At 39.8% G+C, this 19,649-nt stretch overlaps 1 protein-coding gene across 2 annotated transcripts in view; it reads left to right on the forward strand.

The window, feature by feature from the left end:
- Positions 1 to 19,649, forward strand: part of LOC145469949 (acyl-CoA dehydrogenase family member 11-like) — a 51,273-nt gene that overhangs the window by 14,111 nt on the left and 17,513 nt on the right. For both annotated transcript variants that reach the window (XM_081453766.1, XM_081453767.1), the window contains 5 exons: positions 4,446 to 4,498; positions 7,369 to 7,495; positions 9,958 to 10,097; positions 12,676 to 12,788; positions 17,707 to 17,833. In XM_081453766.1, the coding sequence (XP_081309892.1) occupies positions 4,446 to 4,498; positions 7,369 to 7,495; positions 9,958 to 10,097; positions 12,676 to 12,788; positions 17,707 to 17,833 (560 nt within the window). The remainder of the gene's footprint in view (positions 1 to 4,445; positions 4,499 to 7,368; positions 7,496 to 9,957; positions 10,098 to 12,675; positions 12,789 to 17,706; positions 17,834 to 19,649) is intronic.

Raw genomic sequence — 19,649 nt, forward strand, 5'->3', positions numbered from 1 at the left:
AATGTGTTAATGTAATTTGTTTACCCACGGAGCACCAAGGAGTTCACAGAACTCGTTCAGAAATGTCCGTGCATTCAAGGATCGAATTGGAATTTGAGAAATGTTGGTTTTGAGGAGAGGGGAAAATCAGAGTACCCGGAGAAAACCCTCTTGGAGCAGAGAAGAGAACCAACAACAAACTCAACCCACATATGACGCCGGGTCCGTGAATTGAACCCGGGACACACTGGTGGGAGACGAGTGCTCTCACCACTACGCCATCCCTGCTCCCCTACATACATGGTATACAAAAGTACACACCCATCAGCATGTGTTGAAAGATGGATATTGTACCTTCAGCAATTTCGATACATAGTCAAGCAAATTCCTGGCATTGAGGAGAACTCTGAAGATGCCCTATGTCCAGCTGAGCATCGCAACACAAAGTTCTGAAACCAGAAAATATACCTATAGCATAGATACTACAGCAGGACCAGCAGCCCTTACACCAAAAGAGGCATGTATACCATACATGGTATACATGGTGCAAGATGAATGTGTCCACGGGCTAAAGTGACAGATTCATGTAGCAGGTGTTGGTTGGGGTCTTTCTCTGATGCTCATTCAGCCTCTTTTGGTGTAGGGGCTGCTGGTCCTGCTGTAGTATCTATGCTATAGGTATATTTTCTGGTTTCAGAACTTTGTGTTGTGATGCTCAGCTGGACATAGGGCATCTTCAGAGTTTTCCTCAATGCCAGGAATTTGCTTGACTATGTAGCGAAATTGCTGAAGGTACAATATACATCTTTCAACACGTACTGATGAGTGTGTACTTTTGGCACTCAACAGGTTAATAGTGGCTTGTGATCTGTACATATCTCAAAGACAATCCCAGACAGATAGATGTAGAATTTCTGACAAGGCATCACACTGCTGGTGCTTGCCTTTCAAACAGGTAGTACATTTTTTTCTCAATTTTACTCAGTTTACACTGGCATGTTAGACTGGCCTGTACAAACAATCTCCTTGTTGCTGTCCTAACACTAAACCTAGGCAGGTCTTCACATCTTTGTTGAATTAGGCTATAACAATGGCATACACACCATGCATGCTCTTGTGGGGGCAATCCTTCAGTATTTGCCCTATCAACTGCTGAGACATTTCCATCGCCATATTGACTACAATGAAAAACTGCTTGTATTAATACAGGGCATCTGGGGCTCCAAAGTTTGCTATGTTTTGTGAGTCTGGGTGGAGTTCTATTTGGTGCCATGTGTGGAGTTCTATTTCGTGGCATGTTGAGGTCAAGTTTTCTGAAAACCTCTGTCTCCAAGATCTCCTGAAACATTGTTTCAAGATGACAATTTACGGGACTATGTTTCAGTATGACTTTTTTCCTGGAGCACTTTTGTGACAGCTGTGAAATTATTCAAGTGTGAAATCCCCTGCAGCCGTAAGCAAATTTTTGTACGAACCAATTTTGCACACAAGATACCTAATGTCAAAGTAATCCCTAGAGAATATACAGGTAAGTAAATCAGGAAAAGTTATTTATGCATGAACACTCATGTTATTTCAGTTATGTTATTTACAGTCTGTTCTTTCAAGCATAAATTTATTTTAATTACAGTGTGCTCAGATCACTGAGTTGTTCTACTAGAAATACCAAAGTGTTCGCTTTCGAATTGAAAGGTCTAGAAAAGATATCCACAATTCATGAAGTAGTAAGGATTAAAAATTGTTGACACTGACTAAAAACGTTTTGTGTGAACGTTTGGGTTAAAAATACTATAACCTTCTTCAGCATAAATGGTGTACGAATATAAATGAATGTTCGTGAATTGAGTACCACGCTTCTAAAAATAATCTTTTTGACCATTGGGAACAGCGGTCAATAATCTTGATGTCTTGAAAGTCAAATTCGTGTTTCCTGATTTCCTGATGTTTGCCCATAGACCCGATAGACCCGTAATGACCATTGGCTCCATTTAAAAAAAAACCTAAAAACAAACTTAAAAAAGACCTATCAACAGGAGTGATCTAATAAAATTAATAATTGTTAAGACTGCGACAAAGTTTATATCAGTCAAACATCAAGAGCCCTAAGATCAAGGACTACAGAACACAAGAGAGTGATTTTCACGGGAGATGAGAACTCTTTATTAGCCCAGCATTCCATACAAAACAATCACAAATTTGACCTTGAAGACGTCAATATTATTGACCGCTCTTCCCAATGATGTTGTGAGATAAAGGCACCAGACACTCAGACTCTCCACTGCTTTCTGAGCTTCCCCATCAAGATTTTGGAACAAGTAAGCCATTCAATCTGAGTCGGTGAGGGTTGTTTTGTTGTGAATCTGATCACGAAATCTCTCAATGAATTTAGGCCACTCATAGGTTTTCCTGTGAATTTGAAAAGCTCAAGTAATGAGTGGTAATCGCTGCTGTTCTTGAGCTTGCAGAAGCTCGTAAAGGAAGGTAGTTTCTTGACCTCTCAGTTTGTCAATAAATGCATCTACTGGTTCTTCTACTCTTGGTGAGTGACTGTTATTTCTATAAGGTCCACCAAAGTAGGGGGTTGATATACTCTGGGTAGCTGGGGCCTATTGTGTTGCATATGATGGCTGAGAGTGGTTAAATGGAGCGGTGAAGTTTGACTGGTGTGGAGTTTGGGCTAAGTGGTCAGGGGAACCACCCATAGATGGTGATGCCAATGTAACGTTGCTATCCTTACTACCAGGCCCAGGACAAGAAAACAATATAACAAAGGTTGCTGGAAGAGCAGCGGTGTTGCTGTTATCACAAAGAAATGACTCAGGTTTGGGCTGGAACACAGACACATCACCAGGTGAAGACAAGTCTTTGTGCAATGGAGGTTTTGCAGCTAGGCTAACAGGAGTAGCTTTAGTTTGAAACAAGTATTTACTTTGAGGACTGTAATACCCTTGTTGAGGTGACTGCACTGCAGTACTGAATGTCATCATATCTGATTCATTTCCTTTGTTTCTGGTGCCTGAGCAGAGCCCAAGGTGAAGCTATTGCTGTGAGCTTCATGGAACTCTCGATTCTTTACTGGCAAGGGCTTAGAAATTGTACACAATGGGGAGTAATCATATGTGACAGCTTGTGTATCCAGAGGTGAATCTGTGTAAACATTGCCTTTACAATCTTGTTAAACATATTCCTGAATAATTCAAGTTTAACTTCAATACAGGGACTAACTTTGCTTTCAACCTCAGCGATTTTTTTACGACTGGGCACTACAAAATGCTTCAAAGATGGCAAAGATTTACTGGCCTTGCTGATTTCATCATTGGAGGCCTTTCCTCCATTTAGATTCTTGACCCAGTATTTCATGCTTGAGCTGTGCCACTTCAGCTTGTTTTTGGGCAGAAATCACAGCCATTTGGTCTTCTCTTTTCCTTCATAGTAGGTTGTGTTCTTGCTCTCAACATTTCCGTTTCCTCTGTAGTTCCGTTTGAGCCATTTCCTCTTGAAACTCCAGTTGACATACTTCATTGTCTCTCTTAACTTGTTCAGGAAGCTGTTTTGCTGGAAGGCTCGTGATGGCTGCCTTTATTTAAGCGTTAGACGAAGACGACAAAGTAGTAGAGTTAGAAAGTGCTCTCTAATGACCAGAATCAACCTGGTTTACTCTGCTTACTAATCTTCAGGAGTCACTTCAAGGCTGTCGTAGAGCAGTGAAATTACACAGTTCACCAAATGCCACAATTCTTGATTGCTCATCATGAGTGGCTGATTTTCATCTGGCTCAAATAGACCAAAAAATGGTTAGATCAAGTGAAACAGATATAATATACCTTTGACTAAACGCAACATCACAATTCTTCATTCGACATATTGACCTCGTGCTGGCTGTCATGTGTGCAAGTCACCTGGTATTGCGTTACTGCAATTTTACTTTGTATGAGCACTTGCTCAAGTGTACACTGATAATCAAGTTGCTCTTGAGATATTTCAGAACATGGCACTTCAAATCACTGCATAACAGATGCATAATTTTATGCTGTTAAAGATAATTACTGATTAGAAACAATTTCGGTTTTTTTTGCTATTTTCAATTTCAGAGCTTGCATAATTAAAAAATCAAGTCCTAAGGTGGACTTGAACTTACTACTGTTCAGTTTCTGTCTGTGTTGGGCAGATTCAAACCTATGGCACCAAAGCCTATCAGATTGGAACATGAGATCCTTACTTTGAGCCTGGCTGATGTCCTTGTTCTTTGCTTGCATGACTACAAGTAAAAAGATACAACTTTGATTATACGCAAAAAGTACTTCCCTTGGGCTTTTGGGAAGATTCAAAAATTAAACCTGGTGGTCTTTAGGATTGTTTAATAGAAAAGTTTTCTAGTTACATGTATCTTGTTGCCATTATGGTTTGACTAGCAGTTAATATATTACAGTAACTTCTAACTGTTGTTGTTGTTTTTTTTCATGCAGCTTTAGTTCATGGAGATTTTAGACTGGATAACCTGATTATTCATCCCACTAAGGTACACGTATAAACTAACCTTAATGTGACTATATTGCAACGGCCCTCGAATTGAAATTTATACATAATGGTGCATAATAAACAATGATTATTTTTTTCCACTGGGGAGGTGGGCTGTGATGGATATTTACTGAGCTATGAGTGGCAAGGTAAATATCCACTAGCCACGAGTTGGTGTGAATTTGATTGATGTACTGAAGTTTGAACTTCTCAATTTAAAATTTCTTGAGACATGCGACATTTTTTTTTAAATATAGGCATCACATGTTCTTTGTTGGTCCCCATTGATGGTTCAAAATGGTGAATGAACACAACCTATGGTACCCAAGATGCAATGGGAACTGTATAATTCTACATCACCCCCAGACAAATGAAAAAACACAGTGATGATGCTGCTATTTATCGGGCTGGGGGTAGGTCTAGTATCTGCAGTCTTGATGGTGTTTGAATCAAAACCACTAAAGCAGTGATACGAGTGGCATCAGGGGATGGTATAGCTATGGACTGTTTAGTCTCAGCCACTGTGAGCCCCATGGCAGAGTGGTTTTGTCAGGGCATGCCCTTACCTGTTTTCAGAAGGCAGGATAGGGGCTTTTCTGTTTTCTCTACTACACAGCCATGACTTTTGTTAACTACAAAATATTCAAGGGTCCTCTGAGTTCTCTAATAGCAGGTGACAACATCTATGCAGTTATAATTAGATGCTGTGGTGGTCTTCAAATCCTCTGACTTGTTCTGGTGGGTTGGTCAGCTTGCAGAAGTTCATACTGCAAAAGTGTCTTGTGCTGTTTGATCCCAGCGCTAGTGTTTGATGACACAGGCTGCACTCATGTTACCAGTCACCATGAGTCTGGAGATGCATCCTCCCTGGTTACCTGAAGGTTAATACAATGCTAAGGCATCTGCATCCCATCTGGGGTTGCCACAATGTATGAATGAGGAGCCTAGAACTGTTTGACAACCACAGAGGTCATCCATTGGTGTTCCTACTGTATTCTCGTTGGTTGGCCTTCTTGTAGGGTGGACTGGGGCCCAGTACAAAAGTTACAGAATGCGTTTTGGAATTGTTGATGTGAGAGTAATTTTTGACAAATCTGGGATGTAGGACTAGGTCTAGTTTCTAGGAGGTTCTTGAAAGTTGGCAACCTTGTTCTCAGCTAGCCTGCGGTACAGGCATGTTATAGGCACTGGTGCACATTTTGTATTAGGCCTCCATCTTGGATTTGGTAACTTTGGAGGGTTGGAGCGAGGGAAAATTTGCAGAGGGAGTAGGCGTGAGGTTGAAAAATGGGCGACGGGAGAGGGGGAGGGGAAGGAAAAATATCCCTGCCTGCAAGCTTTGTTTGTTTGCAGAACCTGTACACCAGATGGACGGGGGCTATGTTTGGTGTGGTAGGTTGTAAATTGATTGATACCTGTCAATCTAAGGTACTTTTTCTTTCCAACCTTTCCAACCACTCCGCAGGTGGGAGAACTTGTGATTTGGAGAGAAAATGGCAGGCTTGCTAAGCTTTGATGCTGCACTCGAAAAAGTGCTTTTAGTTTGAGAGAGGTATGTCATGTGAATTACGCCCCAAGCAAAAGGAAGCCATTTCGATATACTTGTACATGGATGCAATTTATTACCAGTTTTTCTGACAGGCTTTGGTAAAGGCCTCATCATCCAGTTGTGGATTTGGGTATGAAAAATTTTGTTGCTGGAAGCTGCGTGTGGGATTGTTGTCTGTCTGCTCAAAAGCATCATACAAGATCAGTTAAAGGAAGCATTATGAAAGGGTTTGACGTTGACATCACTTGCTAGTGCTAGATTAGGAGATGTTGAGAACAGTAAATACAAGCTCATCTTTACGTCCAAAAAGATAAGCCAGTATTTTCCGTTCCCTGAGAAAGAGCAGTTCACAATATATGCAATATATGCAGTTCACAATATTGCACCAAAACCTTGGTGCAATAATTGCCAACAGACTTGTGCATAGACAACTCTGTTTGAATGAAGGAGGTATAAACCTGCTGGTATAAACCTAAACATCGAATTTGAGTGACACGAGCTCACTCAAATTGATGCAAGAAACATAAGAACGTCTCTAAACAAATGTACAGCTTTTTCGAAGTAAAGCTACATGTACAGCAGTCTCTGAAGAAAAGCCAAAGGAAGCTAAATATGATATCTGTGATAAGGAGAAATATACTTTACTTGCAAACGATAATTAAATATATAGTATGGCTCTAAGAACATAAGGGAGATCTTGGTACTATCAAAGTGCAAAAATAGTTTTCTGAACTAAGTTGACCACAGTAGATAACTTTGCAAAGTCAAACAGCCTTTGCATTCCACCAACCTCTGGCAAAATGTTTGGGTTTTGGAATCCCAGAGACAGCCCTAAAGCTAGGAAATAGGCATAAAATTATGCTGGGGTGGGAATTTTGGAAGGTAAAAAAAGCCAGCACCGAGCTTCAAATAAACCTCAGTAAAAAGAACCAATCAACTGCACAGCAATCTTTGCCAACACAAAAGTATGCAAAGAGGTGCCTATTCCTAAAAGCAAACTGTTCCATAAGTTATGAGATTTGAGCAACAATATCTTAACCTGATTAATTGATCAAAGTACCGTGTATGGGACCCATACATGTTAGATGTTAGATTCCAGTGATTATATTCATTTTATCTTAAAATCCTGGCATAATTCAGTCAGATTAAAATCCCATTGTGATTTATGTTGGAAGGGTTTGTTCACTAGTTACACTGCATTAAGTTATTGTCTACCAGGACAATTCACACCTTTGATTTTTATTCCAAGATTTGAGTGAGATGTGGTATATAACCAGCATGATAACCAAATATTAATCCTGAGCTTGTTTTTGTTTCGCCAGTTTTGTGTGACAGCTGTGTTAGACTGGGAGTTATCAACTCTTGGTGATCCCATACTTGACCTCGCCTACAGCTGTATACCTTATCACTGGCCAAAGGAACTTGACTTTGTTTCCAAGTTTTCTCTAGGTATGATTGTGTTATTAAGTTCTCATTATTGCCCACATATTGGATAAACAATTAATGTCATGCCTACACTGTATAACTGAACTGAACAAAATAAGCAAAAACTTGTGGTTTTTGATCACTCCAGGTAGTTGGCTTAACAGATAGGTACTTGGCTCTAGAGCTCTCTCATGGCTTTTTAGGGGTATTTCCCTTTGTGCTGGTTTCAGCTTTTCTCATGGCTTGGACTGATAGAATATAATACAATAGAATAGAGGTAGAGTAGAGCAGAGCAGAGCAGAGCAGAGCAGAGCAGAGCAGAGCAGAGCAGAGCAGAGCAGAGCAGAGCAGAGCAGAGCAGAGCAGAGCAGAGCAGAGCAGAGCAGAGCAGAGCAGAGCAGAGCAGAGCAGAGCAGAGCAGAGCAGAGCAGAGCAGAGCAGAGCAGAGCAGAGCAGAGCAGAGCAGAGCAGAGCAGAGCAGAGCAGAGCAGAGCAGAGCAGAGCAGAGCAGCGCAGCGCAGAGCAGAGCAGAGCAGAGGCCAGCTTAATCACAAAACTCTAATTACATTCTAATACCAGTACATTCTGAGATGGTATAAAGTCTGGGGCTTCAGGATTGCAACTTGCAGACCACTGCTCAATTTTTTTCTTGGTCATTCATTGGTGGCATAGGAAGGAGACCTGTGTCTTCTAAAGTTTGATTGCTAGCAGTTTAACTTCAATCTTCCTCTAAAAACTCTACCACTTTCTCTGCCAATTGTATCTGTAAATTCGTTTCAAAAGCCCTTGTTTTTCTTTGAAATTCTATTTCAATTGTTCACTTTTTCTTTTCCAGTTTACAGGTAGGTAGTTCTTGCTCTTGCTTGAGCAGTAATATCCTTTTCCAATTGTTTAAGCTTGGACTGCCTGGAAGAAGGTTTTGATTTAAGGAATAAAAACTTTCACACTATTGAGTCAGATTGTACCTTGAGACTTGGTCTCAGTTTGTTCAAGGCAGTCAACAAGGCAGTCAAACTTGTGTTTGCACTTCTTTAAATCAACAAAATTCTTGGCATGGTCCTTGGGGGCTAAGCAATGCTTTTCACAGAAATGTTTGCTAATAGAGTTCTTATGTTCCTCAGTGCATTGATGAAAGTGCTGGCATGTGAAACCAACATAACCTGCATCGCAAGGTCACATTTGAATCGGTAAACAAGGCATTGTTGGTTTGCAACTGGCAGCTTATGTGTGTGTGTCATGTTACAAAAAAAGTCCTCAAAATCGTCTTGACCACCTTTGTCAAATGTATTGTATGAACATGTCTCTCTCTAATATCAGGAGTTGGCTTAAAGAGCCTTTGATTTTGTCTAGAATTGCTCAAACCTACTCTTCACTTTCATATAATCTTCATATAGTTAGATAAGTGCTCTCAAATAGGAAGGTCCTATTATTACCAAAATCCTGGAAGATAAAACTGATGATATATATTGAGAGAAACTGGGAACCACAGACATGTTGTTTCATAACTGTTGGGAAATTTATTGTCTAAAATTTCTGCGGTCTAAAGATCTAATATGTTATTGCTACTTTAGCCTGTGAACAGGCTCCCGGCGAGGACAGAAAAAATTTCGGAGAGCACGAAACAGAAAAATTTGGAGAGCAAAGCGATCAGGGCGAGGACAGGGGAGCGTGTAGACTTTGTTTTTGATGTGCCTGTCTGCCCTTGGTGATAAGCCTGTAACAAATCAGTCAATGAGGTAATTAGACCTGTCAAGAAGGTACATTTTCAGTACTTGCAAACAGTTCTAATCGAGCTAATCAAATAGCCAGGCCGGGCGTCATAATATAGAGAGCAAGTAAGCAACATGTTCACGGAATATTTCAAACTTAACTTTATCCTTCCAGAGCCAATACTTAGAGAGCTTAAAACATATTTTGCAATACTGAAATGAGCCTAAAGAAATTATAAACACATAATAGAGGTGTCAAACTCTGCAAAGCGACAAGCAGATAACAGCAGAAAGTCTGGAAACCATGCCTAAAAAAATTGCTATAGCACCGCCAAACAGCTCCACTCCACTAGCTTCTACTTAAAATTCCTCCTCGTAACAGAGCAGAAAGTACCCTTCAGAATCACTTGTGAAATAACGAGAGGTCGAGACAAGCAGCGATTTAACCAATCATATCATGATACCAGGAGCTGGTATCATAGAACGGCGGCATCAATAGAATGTCTACAGGCTCCCTCGCTTCGATCGGGCTCACCGGGAGCCTGTTTGCAGGCTATTGCTACTTCGGCCACTGCTCATGTGTAAATTTCCTTGCGGCTTTATATTTCTTGGCATTTTTTTACAATTTTCATTTCTTTACATATAAAATGTATCTAAATGTAAATAAAGAATTGAATTGAATTGAATTTTTATTGTTTACAGGCCAATGAACATTCCAGAAATATTGTAAGTGTTCACACTTTTATAACATTGACAGTAAGCTTCTTGTCTTAACAGGGAGTTCTGCAATGGGAATCCCGTCTGAAGAAGAGTTTGTTTCCACTTACTGCAAATTAAGTGGACTTGGTAATACACCTATTCAACATTGGAACTACTACCTTGCCCTGTCATTCTTTAGACTGGCAGCAATGACCCAGGTAAATAATTTTCAAATACTGTAAAATCTGACAACTAATTTTCCTTCCAAATCAGGGGTGATGTGGTTTAAATTGATGACATCACAATACATGTATAGTGTTCATGTGCACAAATACATTACCTATACAGTACTTACATTGTTGCGCTATAACCACTGTTTGTTGTGCAACCATGTGTTGTCATAAAATCCAAAATGGTGCCATAGTGAGTGGGAAATTTACAAGTGACGATAGGTGATAATCTTTTCCATTCTTTGGAGCACTTTGATGTCACTGCCATGTTTTCCAAAGAACTTTGATAATCTTGTTCATCAGGATTTTTAAGTGAACAATATATCTTTCTGATTCACAAGTTGTAACCAAAGTAACCTCAGTGTCATCAGCACTTTCCTCTTCACTGTCAGAATCCTGTGCATTGTCAAGTTCAGTGAACTCAAGTTCACCATCAAGAGATTGAGAAGAACAAGTGGTAGTTGAAACTGGGTTTTCCTGACATGTCAATGCTGAAACTGCAGTATTGTCATGAGATGACCTTGCAGTGTTTTTCTTGCAGTTAATGGATTTTCAAGTGGTCTGTTGTTTAGCATTTTCTTGTAAGCGAGAGACAGGTCAGGTGAAAAAAATTTCCACTCCGACAGGCTTCACTGTGGCACTCTGGTAATTTGTCAGATTGCTGTAGCACTGCTTGCATGGCAAATACAAACATTGTCAAGCCCAGCTATTTTTTCTGAATAATCTTTCTTTACTTTTCTCAAATGCTTGTACTGTGGCAGCCTGTATAGCAATGTGTGCAATACTTCCCCTTGGGAGGTAGGCTGATCAGTGTTTCCATCTGATGGCATTCTGCAAAAGCAAATTCCTCCACCTGCTTATGGCATCTCATTGGACATGTCGTTCTTTAATTCTTGGGTACCATCTGCCTAAAATTTCAGGCAAAATACAAGTTCTCTAGAAAATGGTAAGTTTTGGCAAAACAACTTTCCAGTGAGCATGGTCAGGGTAAATTCTTTCTTCCACAATTGTTGCATGGTGGGGACTGTCAAAGGCACAAACAACAAAGTCATAGTACTTTCGTTCTGCAGGTAATGTAAAAAGCTGTTGTTGTACTTGAAAAAAGTAGCTGTGGTTTTGTTCTAGCTGGAACTTGCCACCTACCTTTTCCAGGCAGGAATTCTTCTTTTAAACATAGCTGTCAAAGTCACATCTGTCAATACATTTTACTTCACCACATTTTATTTCACCACATCCAAGTCCACAGTATGGGCAAAATACCAAGAGTCTAGAGTAACTTGAATTCAAGGATATCTTTGGTCGATAACTAACCCACACTACGAGAGTTGAAAGTCAACAGGACTCTTTGTCGTTTCTGCTTTATAGGCTTTAATCACGTCAGCTTCGTGTTTGCACTCATGCACCACTGCCTTTGTGTTCAGTTTTTAAAACAAATTTGGATAACAAATTGATTTTTATCAGTGTTTGTGATGGCTGAGATAGGTTTGTCTGGCAGACTGCTCCACTCACTGATGCACCAATTCGACGCGCTCTATGTCAAAAGAATACTGACTCTTGTGGGTCTTTCTCAGTTTGTAAAATTGCTTCACTTGACAAACAAATTTCTACAGTAAAGCATATCTTTAGTAAGTCAGTATATGACAGGTTTAAATTCTCGATGTCAAAAAGGTCTGGAATTGTTGGGATGCTACTTAGTAACACAAATTGGTCAGAGTAGGGCTCGATGAAGCTCAAAGCCACTGGTTTAATTTTGGATTTGTTGAGACTTCGTTCCTTCTAATGCCTGTCAAGGATGTTGCATCACTGTTTTCGCCTAATTTGTCGATTTTCTCATCCGCTTTCAGTTTTCTGGCAGAGGTCAAATTTATGTGCTGCATTTTACCATGAATGCGACCTGTTTTGTACCCAATCGAGTTCACACCTGCCTAGTTCATACTCCTGAATGCATTTTAAACTGTCTATTTTGAGTTCTCCTCCACCTTTCTCGAGTTAGCTCCGAGGTCAATGAATTAAAGACGGAGAAATAAACATATTTTGTGTGATTTTGTTTCATTATGCCCACTAATCTGCGGTGAACTTGATAGCTAGTTGAGTCGATGTGAGTTCAAACTCAGTGAATGGGTCCAAAACCTCCAGCTACCTTTAGCATAGGAAAATTCTTATACAAAATTAATGAGGGTGATAATCACTAGAGTAAAGGAACTTGTCAGCTGTTCATGAACATTGCTAGCTCACGGGACATTCAGTGGATTCAAGCAAAACAAAAGTTCTAGCCATGGAAAGCAATATGTTCAAACGTCACATAAGGGTGGCAATTGAGATCCAATCACAAAAGCCTCTTTGAACAGAGACAATGGCTTTGAGTCAGTCAATATCTATGACATCATCATTGCCCCCTCAAGACCATAATGAACATCATATAACCCTTCTTAGCATTCACATTTTCATTGTGGCTGATGAAGTTTAAGGTGGAACCAAACAAAATATTCCACTTTTAGTAAGATTTTTCATTGTTCTCTGAGTACAGGATTTTTTTTTTTTATATATATATTTTGATCTCATGCAGGGTATTTATTCAAGAGCTCTTCAAGGAAATGCCAGTGCTGAAAATGCAACTTCCTTTGGAAATTATGTGGAACCACTGGCATCAGCTGGATTAAAGCTGGCCCTGCAAGACCAGTAAGTACAATCAACAGGTCTATAAAAGAGAGTGTAGATATATATATATATAAATTGCTTATAAATAAGTTAATGGTTGTGCAACAGCTTTCCTTAATCTTCCATTGTGACTTACTTGTGAGTTATGATCTGTCAAGGTTAGTTTCCCAAATTGAGAAATCGTTTTCTGTAGGATTTTCTTCACCACGATAATGTTGCTGGAAATTTGCTGTAATTGAGCCTAAATAGATCTGACTTGTTATCTGGTACTGCAAGGACGTTTAGCCAGCTGTAAGGGAAAGGTACGTTACTATCTTCAATTACAGAACAGATAGGGCAAGTAGTTTCAGTACATCTGACTTGATGGAGTCAACTTCACAGTGATTGGAATCAGCATGTGTTTGCTGATAGTATGATCCTGCTTTTAACTTTGCTTCTTGAGAACTTTTGGCAAAGTCCCCAAACGTTTGAGCACCCAGTAGTCTCCCAGTGGCAACAGTTAATGCTAGGTCCTCTATTAGTGAGCATGAGCTGCCTTGGAGCTCAATTTTACTTGGGCGTTCTAGTGTCTTTGTTATTATGTCAGCCAACACTGATTTCTGTCCAGTTCTGAGGCTACCATTCTTTAAAATTGGTCTTGTTGTGGTCTTGTTGTTCTCTTTGCTGTCCTTGACAAGTTGATGCAAATTCTGGAATGTAGGAGCATTATTTTGGTGACTTGTTTCCTGAAATCTTACTTTTTCTGTTTCATGTTGCTGTTGAGGCACAATTGGCAACCGTTGCTCTACAAAGAGCAACAGAGACACCTGAATTTCATCAGTTACAAGATCCTAAGTGTCAACATTATAGAGACAAGCTGGGTGTACCTGTGCCAATGTTACTTTGTATTGCTTGAAGGTGGTACACAGTGAAACTTCATCTTTGTTGTTGAGGTCCTTCCTTCCTTCCTGTAGTAGATTCATTGTGTGAAAACTTTTCTTGTTGCTCCTGGCAAACATTGTGTGTTTTAATGCGTCAGCAATATGTGACCTCAGGTTGTACGACAAGGCCCATCTACTTAAAGCAGATGATGTCTTGGTTATTCCAACAATTGGCCCTCCTCATTTTCCTATGCCAACCAACCATTGAAGACTTTTATCGGACTCATTTGGTTGAATTTGCTTGCAATCCAATTGACAGCAAAGTTGCCCTTTCTGAACCCTTCTTATAATTTTTGTAGAAACTCCCCCATCTCTGAAATGTACACCGATCCCTTTCTAGCATAATGGAAATGGTGGTATCTGAAAAAATATGTCAGCATGCAGCAGAAAGTGTGAAAATACAGGTCCCATATTCCCTGTGTCTGTGCCCTTGTAAACATGGGGAATGTAGCTCCACCAACAATTGCAATTGACCTTTTCCCTAGTTTTCTGGGCTGCAAATTCATCCAGCATGTTTTGATTTGTTGGCAACTCAAGGGAGGTTATTTGTGCTTTAGCGTTACTTGCAGATGAAGCATGGGTTGTTACCTCTTGGAAAAGATTTGGGTAAGATTTCGGGCAGAATTCCAGCAATAAAGGCATCACCAGCTGCCACAACAACTGCACAGTGATCTTGTGGGCACAAATTACTCTCTTAATTGTAAGCCTTTCCATTCTTTACATGTTCTGTTGCATTCCATCCAAGTCTACTCGTGACCCATGCTTCTACCAAACCAGATCGTTCCACATGATATGATAGGGTTTCCGGAAAGCACATTTATATATGAAGGCCCGCAAGCTTTATCACAATGTATTCTTGGTGCTCAGGTATTTCCCATTTCAACTCGATCAGTTTACAGTACAAAACCCCATCCACTCTCATCACTGTATACTGCTGTCCACGTGTAGTTGAAATGTGCATGCACCTTTTTCACCACGGTATTAGAAGAGTTAAGAGGCTGTCTCTGTAAAAACCGACCATTGATTTTACTTCAAAATTCGATTTTTCTCATAAGCTGGGATTTTAAGCCCTTACCTAGTCAATCACTAAAATGAGTTTTATTTGATTAAAAATTCTAATTGAATTTTTCTAGGATTAATTGAAGTTTGGTCTGCTCGACACAAGTTGCGTGGCTGCCGAAACTGGAAAAATAGCACATATTGAAGGCCCTCTAAAAAATTACTATTTGCTCAAAAGTTTGAATTCTTTTTTTCAACTATAGATACATCATAGCAGTTTGTTTAGCCATGTTGCAATTATAATTCAATCTTGCTCCTTCTACGGTTAAAAGAAGATTTCCCCTCGTTAACTCGAGTTTTGAACCAAACACGAAAATAGCCATACTTTGAAGGCACGTTTCAAAATATGTGGCACCTGTTTGAAACTGCTGAATTACATGAATAGAGAGTATAAATGGCCCTTAATTTAAAACAATAATAAAATTTGTCTGCCCACTAGGTTTTCAAAACCAACGACCGCTTGAAGTTCAGGAAATTTTGAAAATATTCCATTGAGTAACTAACACACTCCCCTTCGTAAAGTGCTCAAATAGATTCACATCTCTTACCTGGCTTCAAGATTAAACGTTTGGTCCTCTGTAGTGATCCTTGAAACCTAGGTAGCATTAAAACTGCCAGCTTTTCCTTCCAACTGTAGGTTTGTATACAAGGTACATTTATACGTTCCTCATCTGTGCCGAGCGTGACGGTCACATACTTCGATGTTCTTTGTATCACTGACCATTGTTTTCCTCAAAGCCAGTTAATCACGGAGACTCCTCTTGAAAGGTTTGTAGAAGCACTCTTGAACAACTCTCGGTGCACATACATGTATGAACAGTAAACGGTGATCCAGGGATCCAAGGAAGGATTGATAAATGCCACGGCCATTTTATGTTTACAACAGGTGTTTTAGTTCCCAATCTTCCTGTGAGTATCACGGGAATCAATGATGTTGTAAACACAAAGTGGCCAAATTTTAGTATTGTTTCAAATTAAGGGCCATTGATACTTTCTATTCGTGTAGTTCAGTAGTTTCAAACTGGTGCCACATTTTAAAAACGTGCCTTCAAAGTAGAGGTATTTTCGTGTTTGGTTCAAAACTCGATTTAACGGGTAGAAAATCTTCTTCTGACCGTTGAAGGAATAAGATTGAATTATAATTGCAACATGGCTAAACAAACTGCTATGATATATCTATAGTTGAAAAAAAGAATTGGGACTTTTGAGCGAATATTATTTTTTTTGAGCGCCGGCAATATGTGCTATTTTTCCAGTTTCGGCAGGCATGCAACTTGTGTCGAGCAGACCGAACTTCAATCAATCCTAGAAAAATCCTATTAGAATTTTTAATCAAATAAAACTCGTTTTGGTGATTGACTAGGTAAGGGCTTTGAAATCCCAGCTTATGAGAAAAATTGAATTTTCGAAGTAAAATCAGTGGTTGGTTTTTACAGAGACAGCCTCTTGAGTTTGTGAGTAGGAGATGCAGTTATGTCTTGATCATTTCTGGAGTGTGTAGCAATATCGGAGGGATATTGAAATAGGATAGGGTTGGAAGACTGTGGGCTCTTCACCAAGTGTTTTCAATTGCACCTGTAGGTGGCTCCAGATGCTTCAACTTCATATGATCATTCATCCAGCCTGTGAGTCACCTCAGCTTTCTTCCAGCTTCATAGTCTGAGGGCAAATGGTTTCATTCGGATAGTGTCCCCTACCCTTAAGGTGGGCAGGTCATGTGCAGTACGTTTGTAGTGCTTTGCCTGTCTCCTCTGATTTGATTGAAGCTGTTGCATTTCCTGAGGGGTCAGGGGGTTCTTTAGCTCCAGCAGGGACTTTGTGGTCCTGGTCCTCCTTCCCTTTAGACGATGGGCTGGACTGCTGTCCAGGCCTTGTGTCGGGGCATTCCTGATGTTAAGCAAGGCAAGCTATTGGTCTTCCCCTGACTTGGCGGTTTTCCGCAGCATGCGCATGGTCACTTTCACAGCTGATTCAACTTTGCTCTGATGAGGTGACGTGGTGGTGTGCTCAATACTCCATGTCTTGGTGAAGTTCCTATACTCACAGGAAACAAACTGAGCACCTTTGTCAGAGACAAGCTGTCTGGGGATCCTGTACCAAGGTGGACTTTCAGTTTCTTGATGACAGTTGTGGGCTTGGTATCAGTAAGGCAGTCAAGCTCCCAGGAGTTGGACTTGTAGCAGACTGCGGTAGTCTTTACCATGGTACGAGACCAGATCATAGCTGATTTTCTCCCAAGCTTGTCTAGGGTCTTCATGGCTCATGAGGGTTTCCTTGCAATGTGTCTGCTTGAACTCTCGGCAAGCTTCACCTGGTTGTATCCACTCTTTAACTTTTTGTTCATACCGGGCTCTCTGCAAGCATGTGTTGATGCCTTGATGTCCAGCGTGGACCTCTTTCTTGATCTGAGATCTCATTATTTTTTGGATGACTAATCTTTCCCCATGGAAGACCAGGCCATCAGTGACTGCCAGTTCATCGTGGACACTTGTTACAGCGTAACAAGAGGGTGAAGTTGGGACTTCTTCGTAATGTTCTCTAATGACTTGTGGTCTGAGTAGACAGTTATATGATGGCGACAAGTTTTGGCTGTGTTTACTTCCATTTTGATGGGCTCTGCGTTGGTGGCAGTGCTTCGAACCTATACTTCCAAGCAAAGATCGCAAAATCACCTTTAGGAACAAGCATTTTTGTTTTCAGCAGGTCAACTGCTGTTATTAACTTTTTCTAAATGGCCTCGTGAATTATTTCTAGTTAGCTTTATCCAAACATTAGCTAGTCTAATACAGAAAACATGGTATTGTAGAAAGATAGAGTGAAACTTAATCACCACAGCACAATTAAAGATACAAGATGCCCATTAAAAGGAAACAAGGGAATGTTTGCTTTAATGGAGCTCTCAACCTCATTGATTGTGTGACAAGTTGTAATTTTAACTAAGTGCTCTGTAATTATTCTAGGAAAAGCCCTCTTGGAAAGCTGAATTCATCTACATGTAGTAACATCTTCCAACCATCGCCGAAGGCTCAAATGTTGTATAAAAAGATGAAGGCATTCATGGAAAAGTATGTTTACCCAGCTGAGCAGGTAAGTGACACACGCTGTGCTACAATACAAACACACGGTATATTTGATTTGAAAAAGGGTTTTCCACTTCCACTGATACAATTTCATGAACAAGAGCTAATTTCGTGTTCATGTTCTTTTTATTACAAAGAATTTTGGTTTTCATTGAGCTTTCATTTAATATAAGTTTTTTTGATATCTGAAAGCACACTGGCCTAATGGCTCTTTTCATCATTAATACAGTGAAACCCCGCTCTACGGACACCCGCTTAATACGGACACCTGCTTCTAACGGACAGTTTTCTTTGTCCCGACAACTAAAAAGCTCATATATTTTCTCTTAAATTAGCCCACTTAATACAGACACCCGGATAATGCGGACACTTTATCATGTCCCTTTGGTGTCCGTATTAACAGGGTTCCACTGTAGTTACCGTGAATTGGCAGTGACGGGGAAAACTTGCAGTAGACAATCATCTCATTTAGCAAGAGAACCAAGAACGCCTAGCTTCATAATACTAATTAATTAAGTCTACTTTCTTGCATGCAACTCCTTTATTTTTGTAAAAGGAGAATGGAAGAGAAAGGAACAGGTTAAGCATTAGTTTTATAACTTACCATTGTCATGCATATTTTTTAGAGACACATTTAAAGGCTTTACCAGATGGCCCTCTCAGATAACTATTTTTTTCTAAATTTACGATCACTACTTTGTTTGCATTTTTGTGATTTTTTGAACAAGTGACAATCCACTGCTATTTAAGTCAGTTACCAGACTGAATATATTGGCAAGGCTTCCCAGTCACTCAACATTTTAAGTCTCTGATTTTGACTTCTTTTTTATACTTATGTCCTGAATTTTATTTCACAGAAATGTTTGCTTTGTTAATAGTTTGCATCTTTTCAGCCAGCACAAAGTGATTTTGATACTTTTTCTCTTACCAAACTAAATCTAGACTGTGGAATTGGAAATGGGATTTCCTATTCCATTTCTGACCAGACCACTCTTAGATTACAATCCAAACAATCCACGTGTGAAGGTAGATCATTTAGACTGGAAATCAAAGCTGTTTCCTTTGAGCAAAGTTGTTCCGGATTATATCACCTACTCATTGAGCTCACTCACATGAAAAGTCATTCCGAGACCCCTTTTGTTCCAGCTTCCAGGAACATCCAAACAATCTGGATTAATTAAATCTGAAACTGGATTGATTAAAAGGAATGATACCTTGGTACGCTAGTCACAACAAGTTTTTATTTCCAACAAAAATCACAGGCAGAGTTTTGTTTACCTGCTCCAGGCAGGTGCTGCAGACTTGCTAGCAATTTTATTCTTCTATGTTTCTTTTTATCCAGTGGTATCTTTTTTACATTGAACCACAAACAGGTCAATCAACCAAGCAATTTCAGTGTATCAGTGAATTGAGTATGACATATCCCAGCAATGTCAATAGATTCACTGGAGCTAAAGTGGCTCCATTTTGAGTTGCCAAAATGGACTTTTTTATTGGAGAAAGTCCATGTACTGTAATACTCAATATTCAGTCATTGAAAACATGTGTGAAACTTTGAGCTAACATGACTGACCGTCAGACCGTCCAATAATATGAAGTATACATTAAATGCCAGAAACTTGACATAAGGCTGTGATGTGTTGTCTGCAGAGGTTAACAAGAATTTGCTATCTGCGGCAAAGTAATTTAAAAGTGTCAGTTGTCTCTCTTATAGACGAATTGACTTCGTAGTGATTACTTGCAAAGAAAATTCAGGCGTACTTTTGATAAGATACTACTCATAATAGGGACTGTCTGTTATAGATAGAGGTGTTAGTATACAG

The sequence above is a fragment of the Orbicella franksi genome, chromosome 15 (assembly GCF_964199315.1).
Source record: "Orbicella franksi chromosome 15, jaOrbFran1.1, whole genome shotgun sequence".
In the NCBI taxonomy this organism is placed as follows: domain Eukaryota; kingdom Metazoa; phylum Cnidaria; class Anthozoa; order Scleractinia; family Merulinidae; genus Orbicella; species Orbicella franksi.